The 15,676-nt window shown below is 38.4% G+C and overlaps 1 protein-coding gene across 1 annotated transcript in view; it reads right to left on the bottom strand.

The window, feature by feature from the left end:
* Nucleotides 1-11,922: 11,922 nt before the first annotated feature.
* The window catches only part of LOC139963099 (SUMO-activating enzyme subunit 2-like), a 34,994-nt gene continuing 31,240 nt past the window's right edge, over nucleotides 11,923-15,676 (bottom strand). Inside the window, exons 15-18 of the mRNA XM_071963617.1 lie at nucleotides 15,254-15,292; nucleotides 14,739-14,844; nucleotides 14,206-14,348; nucleotides 11,923-13,355 (exon numbers count right to left, since the gene is read on the bottom strand). Of these exons, the coding sequence (XP_071819718.1) occupies nucleotides 13,156-13,355; nucleotides 14,206-14,348; nucleotides 14,739-14,844; nucleotides 15,254-15,292 (488 nt within the window). The 3' untranslated portion in view covers nucleotides 11,923-13,155. The remainder of the gene's footprint in view (nucleotides 13,356-14,205; nucleotides 14,349-14,738; nucleotides 14,845-15,253; nucleotides 15,293-15,676) is intronic.

The following is a 15,676-nucleotide window of genomic DNA, read 5'->3' as shown; positions in this document are numbered from 1 at the left end:
TATTTATATATAGATATATTTATATATATATATATAGATATATTTATATTTATATATAGATATATTTATATATATATATATGTTTATATAATTATGGTTGCTACAGCCCTATTTTCCTTTTTTATCGGCAAACCAAATTTCGTTACGGATGCGGTCCGTCTAGCTATTCATTTCGAAAAAAAAGTAAAAACTACTTTCGGTCATATATAGTAATAAATTGTGACACGGTTAGACAGGCGCCTTGCGAGGAATTTGCCAAGGGAGGGGCGAAGCTTGTAGGCAAACTATCTAAGCGTAGCGCCACCATAAGTTGGCGCGAAGCGCAAAAGAAAATTTTGGCCGAAAATGCCTCTCAGATCGCTGGAAATGACACTTCCCAGGCCTTGTAAATTGCATCTAAGCATTTTCTATTTTAAAATTACTAGCGATATCATAAAAAAATATGCTAAAAAAAACTATGCCACCAAATATTGGGGGGATATTAGATACTATATCCCCCACCTAAAATATTGGGGGGACATGTCCCCCGCCCCCCCCCCCTCTATGATCGCCGCCCATGCATGCATGACTTGCAATGGGCGCTCTTGACTTATCGTAGGGTCGATCTTGAGTCATTCCCAATGGCATTCCCAATGACATTCTTGTGCATATCTATCTTACACTAAATACTACTTATTGCTGATATAGAATGTTGTCTACCGAACATAGGCAAGATATGAATAGGTTATCCGACGCGGGTTAGAACTATCGACTCTGTCAATAGTTGTGATATGAGACTGCACAAATAATATGTAGGCCTTTGGTCGATCAAAGGTTTCAAAATTGTAATTATTTTCGTAATCGTCATCGTAATCATCAGTCTAAGTGTGTGTCAGACACTAGCAATTCTTTTTAACACGGGCGTTCGTCAATCTTCCCGAAAACAGCTATTTACAAAGAAATAACAAGAAATAAAAACATGCAACGTGTCTCCAGGCAAACCGAAAGAAATTCGCACGAAAACAATCGCCTATAATAATTATTACTAATGGAAGAACGTACATTACTTTGTTTATGCCCCCTTTCAGTGTCGAAAAAAAATGTTTAAAAACTGTTTTTTTTTTAGCATGGTATTTTGCCAGTGCTCTTTTGATCTTGAATACTCGTCAGATCCGTTAACTCGATTATAATCGTAGTAACATTCAGGCCTACTGATTCAACTACTTACTTAGTTTGGCAGCTGCAATTAGCTAAATTTAGCCTATAGCCTATTATAAGCCTACAGTTGGCCACTGCGTAATCATAGAAGGCCCGGAAAGGGTCATTTCCGGCGATCTTCGGAGTATCTTTACTCAAAAAATTTCTGTACGCTCCGCGCCAACCTGTGGTGGCCGTCCGCTTAGATAGTTGTCGAAATCACCCCTACAGACAATTCTCTCCCCCCTGACCAATACCCCTAGCTCCGCCACTGGCACCTACTGAAAGAAGAAGAATTTGCAATGTGTTTTTCAATGGTTAAACTTATATTATTATTAATATTAACATTATTGTTGTAAAGACTTCCCCAATAATTATAACAAATATGGAAGGGTAATAAGACGGAAAATGATTGTATGTTATTGGCAGGTGATGTAATAACTGATGAATGCGTACCGGTATATGATATGCACATTAACATGCGGAACGCGCGAAAAAATTTTGATTATATTTTTCGGGCAAGTCGTTACAGCCCCCCCCCCCCAAATCAAATGAGGCTCCTACGCCTATGTGCGTAATAAAATACATATTGCCTACCGAGTGTCACGAACCGTATGCACAACGACGTCGACAACGTTTGTTCTCATCCTTTCTATGATTCGTCCTAAGTTGTTGCACGAACAGCATGTTATGAAGCTAAGCTAGCAATCGTATGTGATACGCGCTTCCTATAAATAATTATTACACTGCTAATACCATACACTGCGATAACGATATTTGTTTTTAGGCCACTGCACATCTGGCTGTCTTGCAAAATATGAAAGTTTCTATTGTCTATCAGTTAAGTTCATCAAATGTATTAAAGTCCAGACATTGGACAATAAACAAGAATCATCCTACTGGAAAAATTGTAAAAGAGCACTATGTTTGTCTTTCTGATATATTATGTAAAAGAACATGTAAAAGAATTCAAACAGGAAACAAAATCTGCTGATAATATGAAATCATATGATAATGATGAAACTGACAAAACATTGCACCAGATCGCATCTAAGGACCTTCAATTGTTCAAAAATACCCCTTTAACCCCTCCCCCATATCAATCGCAAAAGTGGTCCCCCCTTTCAGATCCTGGCTACGCGGCTGTTTCCATGTACTGAAATGCCAAAGAAGATGTTAAAATGTAAAATATGCTGACATCATACAGGTTTCTCACAGCATTGCTCGCGTCATTGCCTCGATACTCTGTTACATTTTCAATCGGGTTTTCACTTCTGGGACGTTCACTGATGCTCTTAAAACCACTCAAGAAAGGAAACAACACTATTCTGGGAACTACCGGCCAATCAATCTATCACCCTAATAATATTTCAGACGCAATCTTTGATGTCAGTTCGGTCATTTCAGTATGTTAATTGGCTGAAAGCGAAGTCAATCTTTCCTTATTTTCCACGAGCAATTCGTCTAAAAATGTCAATGCCGGTGTCAAACTCACAAAAGATATGTCATGATATTTCAAAGTAACTTACCAGGCTGTTTTTTTTCTATTTCACTTACCTATTTCATGGCCATATCAAGACATGGGATCTCAAAATAAAGGATGTTGAGAAAACTTTAGAGCAGCTTACAAGGCCTGGGAAGTGTCATTTCCAACGATCTAGGAGGCCATTTTGGCTAATTTTGTTTTGTACGCTGCGCACCAACTCATGGTGGCGCTCCGCTTAGATAGTAACAAGACGCCCTCCCAGGAAATGGTCACGCTCCCCCGGCGCCCCCAACCCGGCGCCCCCAACCCCCCCCCCCCACTGAAAAAAATCCTGGCTACGCCACTGCCAATATAGTAAAGGTGACACTTACCAAAGGTGAAATTATACAGTTAGCATGTTTACAAGAGTGGAGACTCGAACAAAATGAAATAAACAAGCAAAATTCTTTCGTCTCTCTATTGTGGTTCTAGAATATCACTGGGTTTAATGGCCAGTGATTATTGCTTTCAAAGAGGTAGCCTATAAGGATAAGTATAAGGGCGGTGGAGCAAACCTCAAAAATGTGAAACGGTGTTCACTCACATAGCTATGGCTATAGTACAGATCGAGACACAAGTTAATTATTGGTTAAAATAATGATAAAAACAGCGAGGATGTTCGAATAGACCCTTACTCTCTGCAGATTCTATAGCAAGTGGCGTGGATTTGTGGTATAGGCAAGAAAGTTACGCAAGAGGTAGAACACTACCATTAGGCGAGATTCGTAAACAAAAACACCTTTCATTACCAAGACAGTACTTGCGTGGCAACAAGCTATGAAATAATGAATATTCAAGAGGGTGAAAGGCAAGACTTTCGTAGAACAATGGAAATAATTTACGTGATCCATCACACAAGGTTTTCAGAGTTTGATCATTGCTGACGTCAAAGGACATTAAACCTCTCAAACTATTCAAATATTTGTATTTATTAAACGCCACCTGCCAATTAAGAGTGAGATACAGCGAAACCATAACAGTTGAGTACGCTTGTCAATAATGTCATTTTTGATCTTAGTTAACTTTTTACATACCCAAATAAGCAGTAAATAACTGATTAAAGTACATCAAGTATGGGTTTTCATTAAAGCTAGAATTGAGATGAATTTCAGATTACCGGCCGTCGCTCACTGTTGACCTCAAATTATTGACCTGTGTCTTTCACCAACACATTCATAGGCAAACACTCACCAAAGAGCATTCCCCTTTATTATTAAGCTGTAGTTGTTCGACTGCTCTTGCTTATAAGTGTGTTGGAGGTCAGAAATATCGATCCCTTTAAGTTACAATAACTGAATATTATCTCCCTTTTGGTATTCCTGCGTGCACGACGTAGTTATATGTAACTCATCTCTTTGTTCTAAAACACACTCGTGTTATTGTAATGCAGTGACGAAACGATTTGTAGGAAACCGTTCTATTTGTACCAGGGATTCTTCTACTCTGTTAAGCCAACCCAGGCTTTATAGAAGACTTCCTTTCACATTGCATTTTTTTGTGATAAAACAAATAATATACAAATAAACAAACTGTAACTGTACATTAGATGCAATAGGGCTACTGGCCCGCACAAATCAATAAGAGACAAAGAAGTTTTGATAAAACAACCAGGCCTGCTCTGCAAGGTTTGTGAAAAGTACCATAACACTAGGACCTGTTCAAGTGGATTTCACTTGGCCTAGCCTCTATATATATATATCCCAAGGGCCACGAAAGTGGGAAAGCAGCCGGTGTGCCTCACTGCACCAAGGTCTCTATATCGACTAGCTACGATTATGAATATGTGAACTAATAACTTTAGTTCTATGCCTTCAGCTTTATTTTGCTATTTTCTCTGGCAGTTTGATGATGACTTCTCACAAATGTGTAGTCCACTGTGTTAGAAAGGATGGGCCATTAACGATGTTCATCCCAATGAGTTGGTTAAAAGTTATTGCCTGTGTTTAGCAATGGTGCGAAGTATCTGGCGCACAGTATGATGTTGCTCATGAAGTTGTAGCCACCTCTACAAAGAAAAGCCTGACAGCTTGAAGAAATGTTCTACTACCGTGATTGCTATGTGACTTTCACCAATAAAACATATTATCAGAGCAAAGAAACAAGAGACAAATTTACCTGCACGTAAATCAGTTGAAGGTAAGTAGTTTGTCACAATGCATTTTATTTTGATTTAAAGGTATGCTGTATTGATCCCAAATATGCCAGATTGTATAATACTCTTGGGTCAAAATTCTTAAACTGTTTTGACTATCACGCTGAAGGAAAGTTACCTCATCAGGACATTCAGTCATCTTGTGTGCTCATGTAATATGTGTGAGAACAAATTGGAAAGTAAAGAACTCCAGGGAAGGACTTTTTGAAAACTCTAAGTAATTATAGCATGTTTTATTGACTTAAATTACATCTATTTTAGAGGAAGTTCATATAGGCCTACACAAAAACACATACCAACCCAACAAAGGAACTGTAGGTCACTTTCAGATAAAGGAGGTATCCAGGCTGAGGGATTTTAATTGTTTACAATTTATTCTAATTTTTATTTCAGATCAAGATAGCTGTATTGAAGAAGATCACCAAACAGAAATTGATGGATCATCCAATCATCAAAGTTGGCTTCTGCTTCACCAAGGTGACATAATTTGCTACCAGAGGAGTGTGTCATCTATAACTATGAAGGCCTTCAGCAAATCTCATTAACTACCCATATTAAGAGTCATCATTGTCACATCTGGGATTGTCCCACACAAAATCGGATAGTTTAAAGGGAGTGAAGACTCGCGCACGAAGAAACGTCTGATGCCGGTAATCTGACCTAGTTTCAAATGAGGTGTAACAGAAGTGTTAGACACCACCATCGATCTCAGAAAATACACACAAAGCTTGATACGGTCGGTAATTAGACACTAGTGTACAGTCAATACATGCAGCTACGGTCAATACCCACAACACAATGTATATAGCGCGTTGGACATCTCAGGTCCAGATAAAGATAACAAGGTATCACGTTTCATTACTGCCTGCATTTTGTAGCGACAAGAAGAAAACTTCACTTGCAACCAACGGAAAGTTAACTTTTTTCAGAGGGCGACACGCGGTTTGGGGCGAGTCTTAAATGCCTTTAAGGTAGTCGGTTGAGTCAGATGGCTTTGTTTGTTTTTAAGTATTTCGGAGCGTTTACCCAGCAATAAGAACATTTCTGGCGATTAGCAACCCCGGTGCTAAATCCATAGCCATGGGTGATTTTTAAAGATACCTTAAAGGTGGGGGCGCTCGTATACTTTTAGAAATAGGGGGCTTTGATTTCAGTGGTTTTGCGTGTCACCCTTTACTCACATGACTTTTCTGAGTGGTCACCTGATCGTAGCTGTACCTGGCTGTGAACGGTATCGTGTTGCAAGCTATGGCCGCGGGTGATGTACGTTTGTTTACTCATGGAGGTGTTTTTACCTCCATGGTTTACTGTACGTTGGTCAGTGTTGTGGATATTCAAGTTGATAGGTAGTTAGCACAGTGTTTTCGTACGTATTTTGAATACAGCCAGTTTGCAGTAACACAGTATCGAGATTGTAATTTGACGCACGAAAGGTTGCTAAATATGGAGGCGTATTCCGGAGAAAGTAAAAGAACGTATCTGAACAAAAGAGATCATACATACGACAGGGGCAAACACTTTTCCCAGACTTTCGTTAACAGGTCGTGCGACATTCACAAACCGTTGGATCTGCAGCTATTGATACATCTGCATCTCCAGATTGAGATCAATTGCTTTCGTCCATTTTGTTCGATAGTAGCTATGACTGTGAAGCAGTCGCTTGGCCACCCTCTAATTCAAGGCGGGCAAGGTTGGGGAAATTCGATCGAGGAGAAACATTCAGCTTTGTATTATTGTATATAGGCCTACAAGCAGTAAAGGACGGCGAAGCCGTCAATCTACACGATTTAACAAGCCGGAATAGTTGCGGATTAACAGCGGGTACAAATATCTGTATCGGTTTATTTATACTTGTGTTTATTTCCGTTGGCAAGGGGGGATATGATATTGAACGTGGGGAGGGTGGGTGTGTGGGGGCGGGGGGTGGGGGCGGAGGAGGGTCCCCTTTGTAGTGTCGAAACGATGCTACATTTTACGTCTATCTTCGTGTATCACATGTATATATATAAAAAAAAACTATCGACACGATCAATCAGTCCTGTCTCTCACCTCCTCTCATGCACTGATGTATTTCCTTCCCTCTGTTTACCCTGTATTTTTTAATTTGCCGACTCCCCTCCCCCCCCCCCCCATCCCCCCAAAAATATATGTTCACAAGGTTGACAATTCTATAGTCCCAAGCTAAACACACTTGTTGTGGTGAACGTTCACTATACCTGCGGATCAAGACGGATCCCCCCACCCCGTACTTCCCAGTTTCAGGATTCGGCAAATGGAAGATTATTCGGAGTTTTCCCAAGAGCTAAAAAAGTAGTTCTTTGTGATGGTTCAATGATCTTATAGTCAGGCATAGGCCTGTATGGTTCTTTTTGTCCTTCATTGACGTCGAAGTTTGAAATGAATTAATCATGCTAGGAACTTTCGGTCAATTTTTAAATTTCTCTGGTAAGTAAAATAGCTTCCCCCAGTGTTCCTCCTGGTTGACTAGAGCCCGTACGCCTATATGGTCACACAATAGTATAGAGTATGATCCATGCAGACAGCTAGTATTTTTTTTTTTCAATTCCATCCAATCTCAGTTCAACTCTGGGACAATTTTTGGTTGACTAGTATCAAATTGAGAGTTTTAATTCGAGTCAGTCGTGATGAGGTGCAGGGGTAGCCCCGTGGTGGGCTGGGTACCCCCCTCCCACCCTCATCCCCGTTGCCGACTTTTTGGCATTTCGTTGGGAGCCTTTCGGAACAAGAAGCAGGATATTCAATTCTGGAGTACAGTAGTTCAGTGGAAATAACTATTAATTTATTGTTCATTTCTTATTCCCTTTTTGCCAAATGCCAATCATTTCTGAAGAGGGTGGAGCCGCCTTATGGCAACGTCTTTTACTTCCCTTTTACCGTTCAAGTTTCGTTATTTTTAATTCGGTGCACCGGTTACGAGGATGGGGTGCAGCTAGGGCAAGTGCTCTGTGATCGCCTAAAGGGCCCGTGGCCTGAAGCCCAAATATAAGTAAATTTACATATTTATCTATATATGATATATTACAAAAAATACTTTGTCTTTCCCTCCTGATATAGAACTAAAATGCATATATATAATAAAAAAAATACAGACTGTGTCTATATATAATTCATACCTAAATTGAATGAAATACCAATTGTTCACAAATGACGGACTTGACCATACGTTTGATACCCAATGTTGTAATCACTTCAGAAATTTTTTTCACTTTGTATTTGCGTTTTTAGTTTTGTGACACGAGTCAGTGTGTATCGGACTTATATTCACTATTAGTTTCTTGAGCTGTAACAAAATGTCGACTCGCGACTTCGGTTACAATATTTCAAATACTTTACTCAGGTTAGTACAAGACTGGCGCATCTGTAAAAGTTTGAAATACACTGGTTTTTTACAGTAAAATTGCATTAGGTTACTGTACTTCTATAGGCTTAACTTTTAATATTCGATAAAGCATGCACAGCTTTCCTAATGGGTGAATCAACTACGAAACCAGGGCACCCAAACCTGTCGGACTTCGACTGCTCACCATGTAGGCATAAAAATAGTCAAACCAGGGAGCTGCTAGAGTAGCAGCTCCCTGGTCAAACTACAGCCTACGCCTGATGCAAAACTCGACCATAACTGTACAGCCCACTAGTCTTGAACAGTTCTGAACGTATAAACAAACTACTGCAGAGTTTTGTATCACAAAACACACACGAAAACACGGTGTAATAATGTACCGCATACTACTGGCACTGCCATAGATAAGAAACTATGCAGGAATTTCGTCAAGGCCACCGCTTCAGGTAGCCAAACCCGTTTATTGCTTATTAGCAGTAAATACGGGATTGCTAAGAAATTACGAGACAACAGCGACGAACCGGTAGAGGGTAGTATTTATATTATTTTTGAATCGGGTGGTGTGAAGGACAGAATTTACGAGGAATTTACGAGCGAGCCCACCTTTAACTACAACTGTAATTAATCGTGCGTAAAGGAGACGCATTCAGGCTACCATATATATAGTCAAGTTGTGCTATAATCTTTTGTTTGTGCACAGGAAAACGGTTATGACATCGATAGGCAACAGACAAACCCGTGTTATGCATAAATCCCTCTATTATTCAATTTGAAGGCTTGCGATTCATTGCCATTAGGGTATTTAAAATTTATTGGTATTTGCCCACACAGAGGCTGTGATAGTTGGTTTTTAAACACGATTTGCAAGGGGCAGCGGGAGAAAAATATACGATACGTACACTGATACATTTTCTTGCCGTTTCAATTGGCATTAGTCTTGAGCTAAATTTTATAAAAGTATTCTGGAAGCGGTAACGTTGATCTCATGGAAGATACAATAGGTTTAATTAGATTAATCTAGGCGACGGACTGCCAGTATTTCTATTTTAGGAGTAACCGAATTCCTGTGTCGCCCACTGTAACAAGTTTACAGGGTAACGGAACTCCCATAACATATGTTCCGTGATGAGACACATGATTTTCTTTTGTGAAAGAATCTGAGATGTGTATAGGGCACTTTGTGACGAACCTCAGCCTGCCCGAAACGTTACCGAGAGAGGATTTTCAGATCGCTTAGAGGAGCCCATCATTCTCTCAATCATTTATCAACCCATTTACAAATAACTAACGGGGGTCGTCCTTTCTGAGGAGAGAAGTTTCGTAGCTCACCAGGGTGGTTTATTACTACGCCAAGTGGTAGACGGAGGTGTTGGTGGCGGTGTTCATGCTTTAGGCAGTATCGACTGGCTTACGACAATTGCCGAGACTGTCGGATCTTTAACGGTAATACAGTATCGTCCAGTCAATGAAACATGCAGGTTGTGTGAACTAAAACATTATAGTTACATATCATATCTTCAGTTTAATAGTTCAATAGTGATAAAATCAAGAACTCAAAACTTAGTCAATTGATATAACCTATAGATAAAATGTGGCTATAATTGAATATTAATTATTACGGATAACCAAGAAAGCACACACCATAAAAGGGGGTAAAACATATTAACACCCCGTGTCGTAATAATAAGGTAGATTATTGTAATGCTTGTTTGTATTTTGTAGTATTTTGAAGATTCGTATTCAGGTATTTGTACGGGACGTTGTTTAGGAGGGGGTGGTCCCGCTGACCTTCAAGGAGCTTGGCGGGATCATCGTCCCACTAAATTAGTCCCCGATAAGTGGTAGTTGTACAATTTACACATAAAAGTAAATGTGAAGTGTCTAGGTGGAACACAAGTTTTGGATTATTGTCACACTGCTATTTCGTTGAGTCATCTCAACAAGGGTACCATTTTAAGTAACAGTGTGAGAGTACTATAAGTTAAAAACTTGCCCAGTTTTCTCGTGTGTTTTTTTTTTTTTTTTTGGGTGTTGCCGGTCAGAGTTTCCCTAGATTTACATCCCACTTGTCCACTGCTTGGGATTTTTCCTTAAGTATGTGACAATCATCAATTGCTTAATAGTTGCATATATGTGAAACATAAGTGAAACATGTGTGAAAAATAAGTGGGGATATACATTGTTGTATATACAGAAATGCAGATTGATGAAAATATTAATCCTAAATGCAAAACCAACTACCCACTTCATTTGACGTAAAGTACATGCAGTTGATGTGATTCAGCTGCCAGTGGAGAACATATTGTGATGCCGTTGGTCAGCATATCTGTCGCCCTCTTTATCTAGGCCAGATGTCACTGTTTTCAGCGACATGTTATTTCCATGTGGACAGTGACGTAAGAATTACAGGTCATGTGACGTCTGGTCATCAGCTCAGATGGATCAGATCTCAAGACTATCAGTCTTCGCTCCCGTTCTGAATCGTTCGGTTTGGTAGTAGCCCTGGCTCCGACCATTGTGGTCGTATTTGTATCCATTTTGTGTTCGTCTTTTATACGATACTGTACATATCGTTATAGGACTCTACTTTGGTACTGCGACCTCGCTTGTGACCATTTTCGTTTTAGTACGTTTTTCTATATATTATTGTGGGCTTCCTACCGATGTATTGTCTGTACCGTGGCTGATTATAGTAGTAGATTGCCGAAATCTCAGCGCTCGTTCTTACTCATTAACCTGTGTTTTATTCTTTGCATGTAAAAGCGAGATTCAAGGCTCGTCGCTATGAACACACTGCCAGTTCAGCCGCATTTGTTTCCATACCACCACCATTCCTCAGTAGGGAATATTCAGCCCCCCCCCCCCCCAATATCTCAGACTAAATTTAAGTTACAATATGCTCTATAATTTATACAGAAAAGCTGAAGCTAGTGTATGATAAATTTCTGACTTCCAGAAATCTATTTATAACACAGAAACCTAAGACAAGTTTGAATGAAACTGGTCTCAATCAAGAATAACACATTCCCACCAAGTTTTGAAGTCATAGCTCAAGTAGAAATAGAGATATCACAGCTAACATTCCTTCTGGTCAATCCTCAAAAACCAACTTTTTGGATACCATGGCAACAGCAGTACTTGCTGAAATCATCATAACAGCATTGAATATTCTATACCATACTTCACGTGTGTATGCATCTTTCAGCCATAAATTATTTCATACAACCTCTGTAATGTTTCAAAACAGCTCGTTACATTTACCTTAAAAAGTCTGAGCAAACGAGTAAAGGGCGCCCTCTATTTTAGTTTTCTGATTATTGTTCTCCCAGTCAGAACTGGACAAATTTCTAATTTGATGGGCTTATAGTTCTTAAGAAGACCTTTCATAGCGAATGTTTAATAGTACTCTACTCTCTGACCCTGGCTATTAAGAAAAACTTCCAAATTCATCGTAGCCATATATGGGCATCTAGCTGCCATTTTGGTTCTTGGCACAGCCATGTGCACATTTTGACACTGCCAACAAACGGAAAACCAAACCTTATTACAAATTGTACTCATTTTCCCTCAAATTAAGTAGTCACCAAATGTGAGCAAAAACTAAGCACTTTCTTGGCATATGGAAGACGACCTTCAAGGATACAAGAAGAATCATTGAGAAGATATCCTCTTAGATAATGGAAAGACACTCAAGTAACTCAACTAAAATGCAAATCACCCATATATTTACAAGAAGATGAAAGAAACACTTGGTCAGTAAGGAGAAAGTTTGTTAAGCTTAGATACATGATTACACCACATGGTTAGAGCTACTGTAAGTTATGACTGTTTAAACCTCCTCTGATGAAATTTCATAATATTAAGTGTTAGTGATGTAAGAAAGATTGGTATCTCATTGTATTTCATAGTTGTTAAATTGCAAAAGCTTGGTTTAATGACCCCCCCCCCATGGGTTAGGAGCAAATTTTATGGGAGGTTTATAATGTTCCTGCAACTAAACATACTTGAACCATGAACCAGAAAACCAACAGGCTTGGTGACTCCTTGCCATCTTTTATATGACAACATTGCCAGAATATAATGCTACAGATAGTTTTCTAAAAGTTTTGAATGTAAATGACCTCCTTCTTATGCTTGTACCAACCAAATGGGATCAGTATATCAAATATGAATCTCAAAGATTTATTTTTGTGATTATTGTGTATAAAATGTTAAAGACTTTGACCTCCATTTACCTCAAGTGACTTTATCTTCCACCAAGTTCAATTGCCTTTGGTAGGTATTATCTTAGATTTACATACCATGTATGAACTTCATCTAAGCTCTACTTTGGGGAGTTATCTGGTTTACAAAGTTATAAGTCTTTGACCTATGTTCAAGTCCAATGAATTTCTTACCTCCACCCAATTTCAATAGCATTCATGTACTCACCAAGGAAATCTACATATGAAGCTAAAGCAAAATTTTGTTTTTGTCTTCAGAAAGGAATCAAAGAACTTCTGCTTCCCACCCCCCCCCCCCCACACACACACACACGCACAAATAACATGTGAAGACTCTGCTCATTGTCACATTAGGGAAACTCCACTCTTATACTCATTGGTTTGTATGAAAAATAATAATCTGTAAGACGTATCTCAACATCTTAACACAAACAAGTTACTTAGGTAAAAGTGATTTTTATCCGGGCTATGATTTAAATCATTCATCTCAGTAGGTTGTATTAGAAGCAGTATGGTCTAGAGCACTCACCAAGAATGCTGGGCAAATTGTAAACAAATTGTGAAGTGGACTTGAGGAACACATTCATGTCCTTCAACACTGCCAAATGACATCTCTCTACAAATAGCTTTGCCATTAAGCATTCAAATATCGATGCATGACTTTCAGTGTAATACTACTATTGTTCTAACACCCCTCCCCAACACTAATTCTCAACAATCAGGATTCTAAGACAACAAGATTGTCATCCTTTGTATCATCATCTGTTTCACTCAACCTTGCTTTCTTGAATATTGCCTGGTGAGTCTCCTCGGTCAGGGGTCTTTTTCTGTTGCTGGAGGACAATGCTTCATCATCTTCATCTTCATCTTCGCTCTCCATCATGATCAACTCATCTTCATCATCTTCTTGGACTGAGCCTAAAAAATTACAGAGGCGAAGTAAAGAAATGTTAAGTGTAGGAGTAGACCAATGTGCGTATATCACCCTGATGTACATTTGCAAAGACCTAAAACAATTTAATACCTTTAAGTTGTTTTGGCTTCTTTGGGGTATCACACCTCCCTTGTTTTTGTGGATACAAGAACACTGAGTTAGAAAGAGCATGGATAAGAACTAAAACTAACCTTCACAAAACCTGTCATCTGTGTTTTTAACAAAGTTTCTTAAAAGAAGAAGAAATTTCACATATGGAATGTTCAGGGATGAGACTGAGCCGGGGAAAAAAAATCTGAAATTTATTGATCGCCGTCCTGGGGGAGGGGTTTAAGGGGAGCGGGTGTCCCCCTCCCCTTTAGAATTTTTTTGTCAGGTAAGGAGGGCTTAAATGCAAAATGGTGGACTCTAGATGGAATCTATCACATCACGTAACTCGCCAAAAAATTGTGGAATTTCTGCTTGTAAAATCTATCCATTAGCTTTTTTGAACCAAAAAAAGGCTTTTTTGCTTGCTTTGTGCTACTTGATTCCACCACTGGTCAAATTCGGTGTTCCTTCCCTTCACAGTCCAGCATGTTCGGCAAAAAAAAAAAAAAAATAATAATAATAATAATAATAATAATAAAAAATAATAAAAAACGCGAATTAAGAGAAAAAACGCGAAAATGAAAAAAAAAATAATCTGAAATCCGCGTTTCCGCGGAAGAGTCTCATGCCTGAATGTTTGACTAAAACAGGTTCTGGAAATTAAGCCCTGCCATCATTTGTAAGCCAGGTTTCTTTTGAATGGCTATTTTTCTGTCACTAAAGTGTGCTACAGCTTTCAGTTACCCATTGATGGACCAGCTTGGTCCTCTGCTCCTCCATTCACTGCAGTTCCATTGTTGGTGATGGCTCCTGGAGTTTCCTTGCTGTCTGAGGCTTCAGGAATAGTACCAACAATTTCAAACTCTTTCTCTTCTGCAAGGTTTTCACTATGGAATATGTTAAAGAATTATTTTTTTCTTCTTCTGAATCTTCACCATCAGCTATGCATTTACATGATTGAAAGGATAGGTCAAGTGTGAGAGATAGGACAAACAATCTTGATAGAAGGAAAAATAAAAGATCTTGGTTGACTTTTTATAAGAAAGTACTTTTGTGACCAACCAACATATGAGAAACATCAAAAGTAGTTTATCGAAGGTGATATCTTTATCACCAAGGATAAGGTGATAATATTATGATGCAAACTGCATTACTATTTTCTAACTTCCCAATGTAGATACTAACTTTGATCATATTATTGTGACAGTCCTATAGGATGGTTACCATTGGGAATCAAATAAACTCCCGTGTATGAACATAAAACATAACACACTCACCATTGTACGATGTTGATAATAAGTTCATAATTCTGCAAGAAGTCATCGGCTTTCAACCTTGAACCCCCCGAAATGGCAAAAGAGGACAGCGTTTTGTTATTGTTACCTGAGAAATATAAACATATCACTTCAACAGTTTACCTCTAAACGCTTGTAACATGATGATTGTTGACAATGTGTTATAAATGACCAATCTATAAAGCCAATGAAATAATAATTCTTCATTTAACAAAACTAATATATGTAAGTAAACAAACTTGTAGCAGTGCTTAATTTAACTTGAACATCAAACAAACAAAACATCTGTATAAGTATTGATATGAACTGGAAGGCATATGACTAATATTGAACCCTAAAATATTAAGCTACCTCTTGCCTCAAGGGTTAAAGTATGATTGGGATACCAACTGGTCATATGGAACAATATTTTGCACATCCAACATATAACAGTGTGGTAATTGTGATCAAATATAAAAGGAAGTTATTACTTTTTGACTAAAATATTTCAAACTAACCTTCTGTCTCTCCCGCCTCGCTAGAAATAATGATTGAGCCTGTATGAAACAGATATATAGACATAAAATATAAATATACTGCAACACAATGCCTTCATAAGGATTTCTAATGATTGAGCCTGTATAAAACAGATATATAGACATAAAATATAAATATACTGCAACACAATGCCTTCATAAGGATTTCTAATGATTGAGCCTGTATGAAACAGATATATAGACATAAAATATAAATATACTGCAACACAATGCCTTCATAAGGATTTCTAATGATTGAGCCTGTATGAAACAGATATATAGACATAAAATATAAATATACTGCAACACAATGCCTTCATAAGGATTTCTAATGATTGAGCCTGTATAAAACAGATATATAGACTTAAAATATAAATATACTGCAACACAATGCCTTCATAAGGA

This window comes from Apostichopus japonicus, chromosome 3 (genome assembly GCF_037975245.1).
Source record: "Apostichopus japonicus isolate 1M-3 chromosome 3, ASM3797524v1, whole genome shotgun sequence".
Taxonomy (NCBI): Eukaryota; Metazoa; Echinodermata; class Holothuroidea; order Aspidochirotida; family Stichopodidae; genus Apostichopus; species Apostichopus japonicus.
Note: the sequence above shows the minus strand (reverse complement) of the source record. Positions and strands in the feature narration are given on the sequence as shown.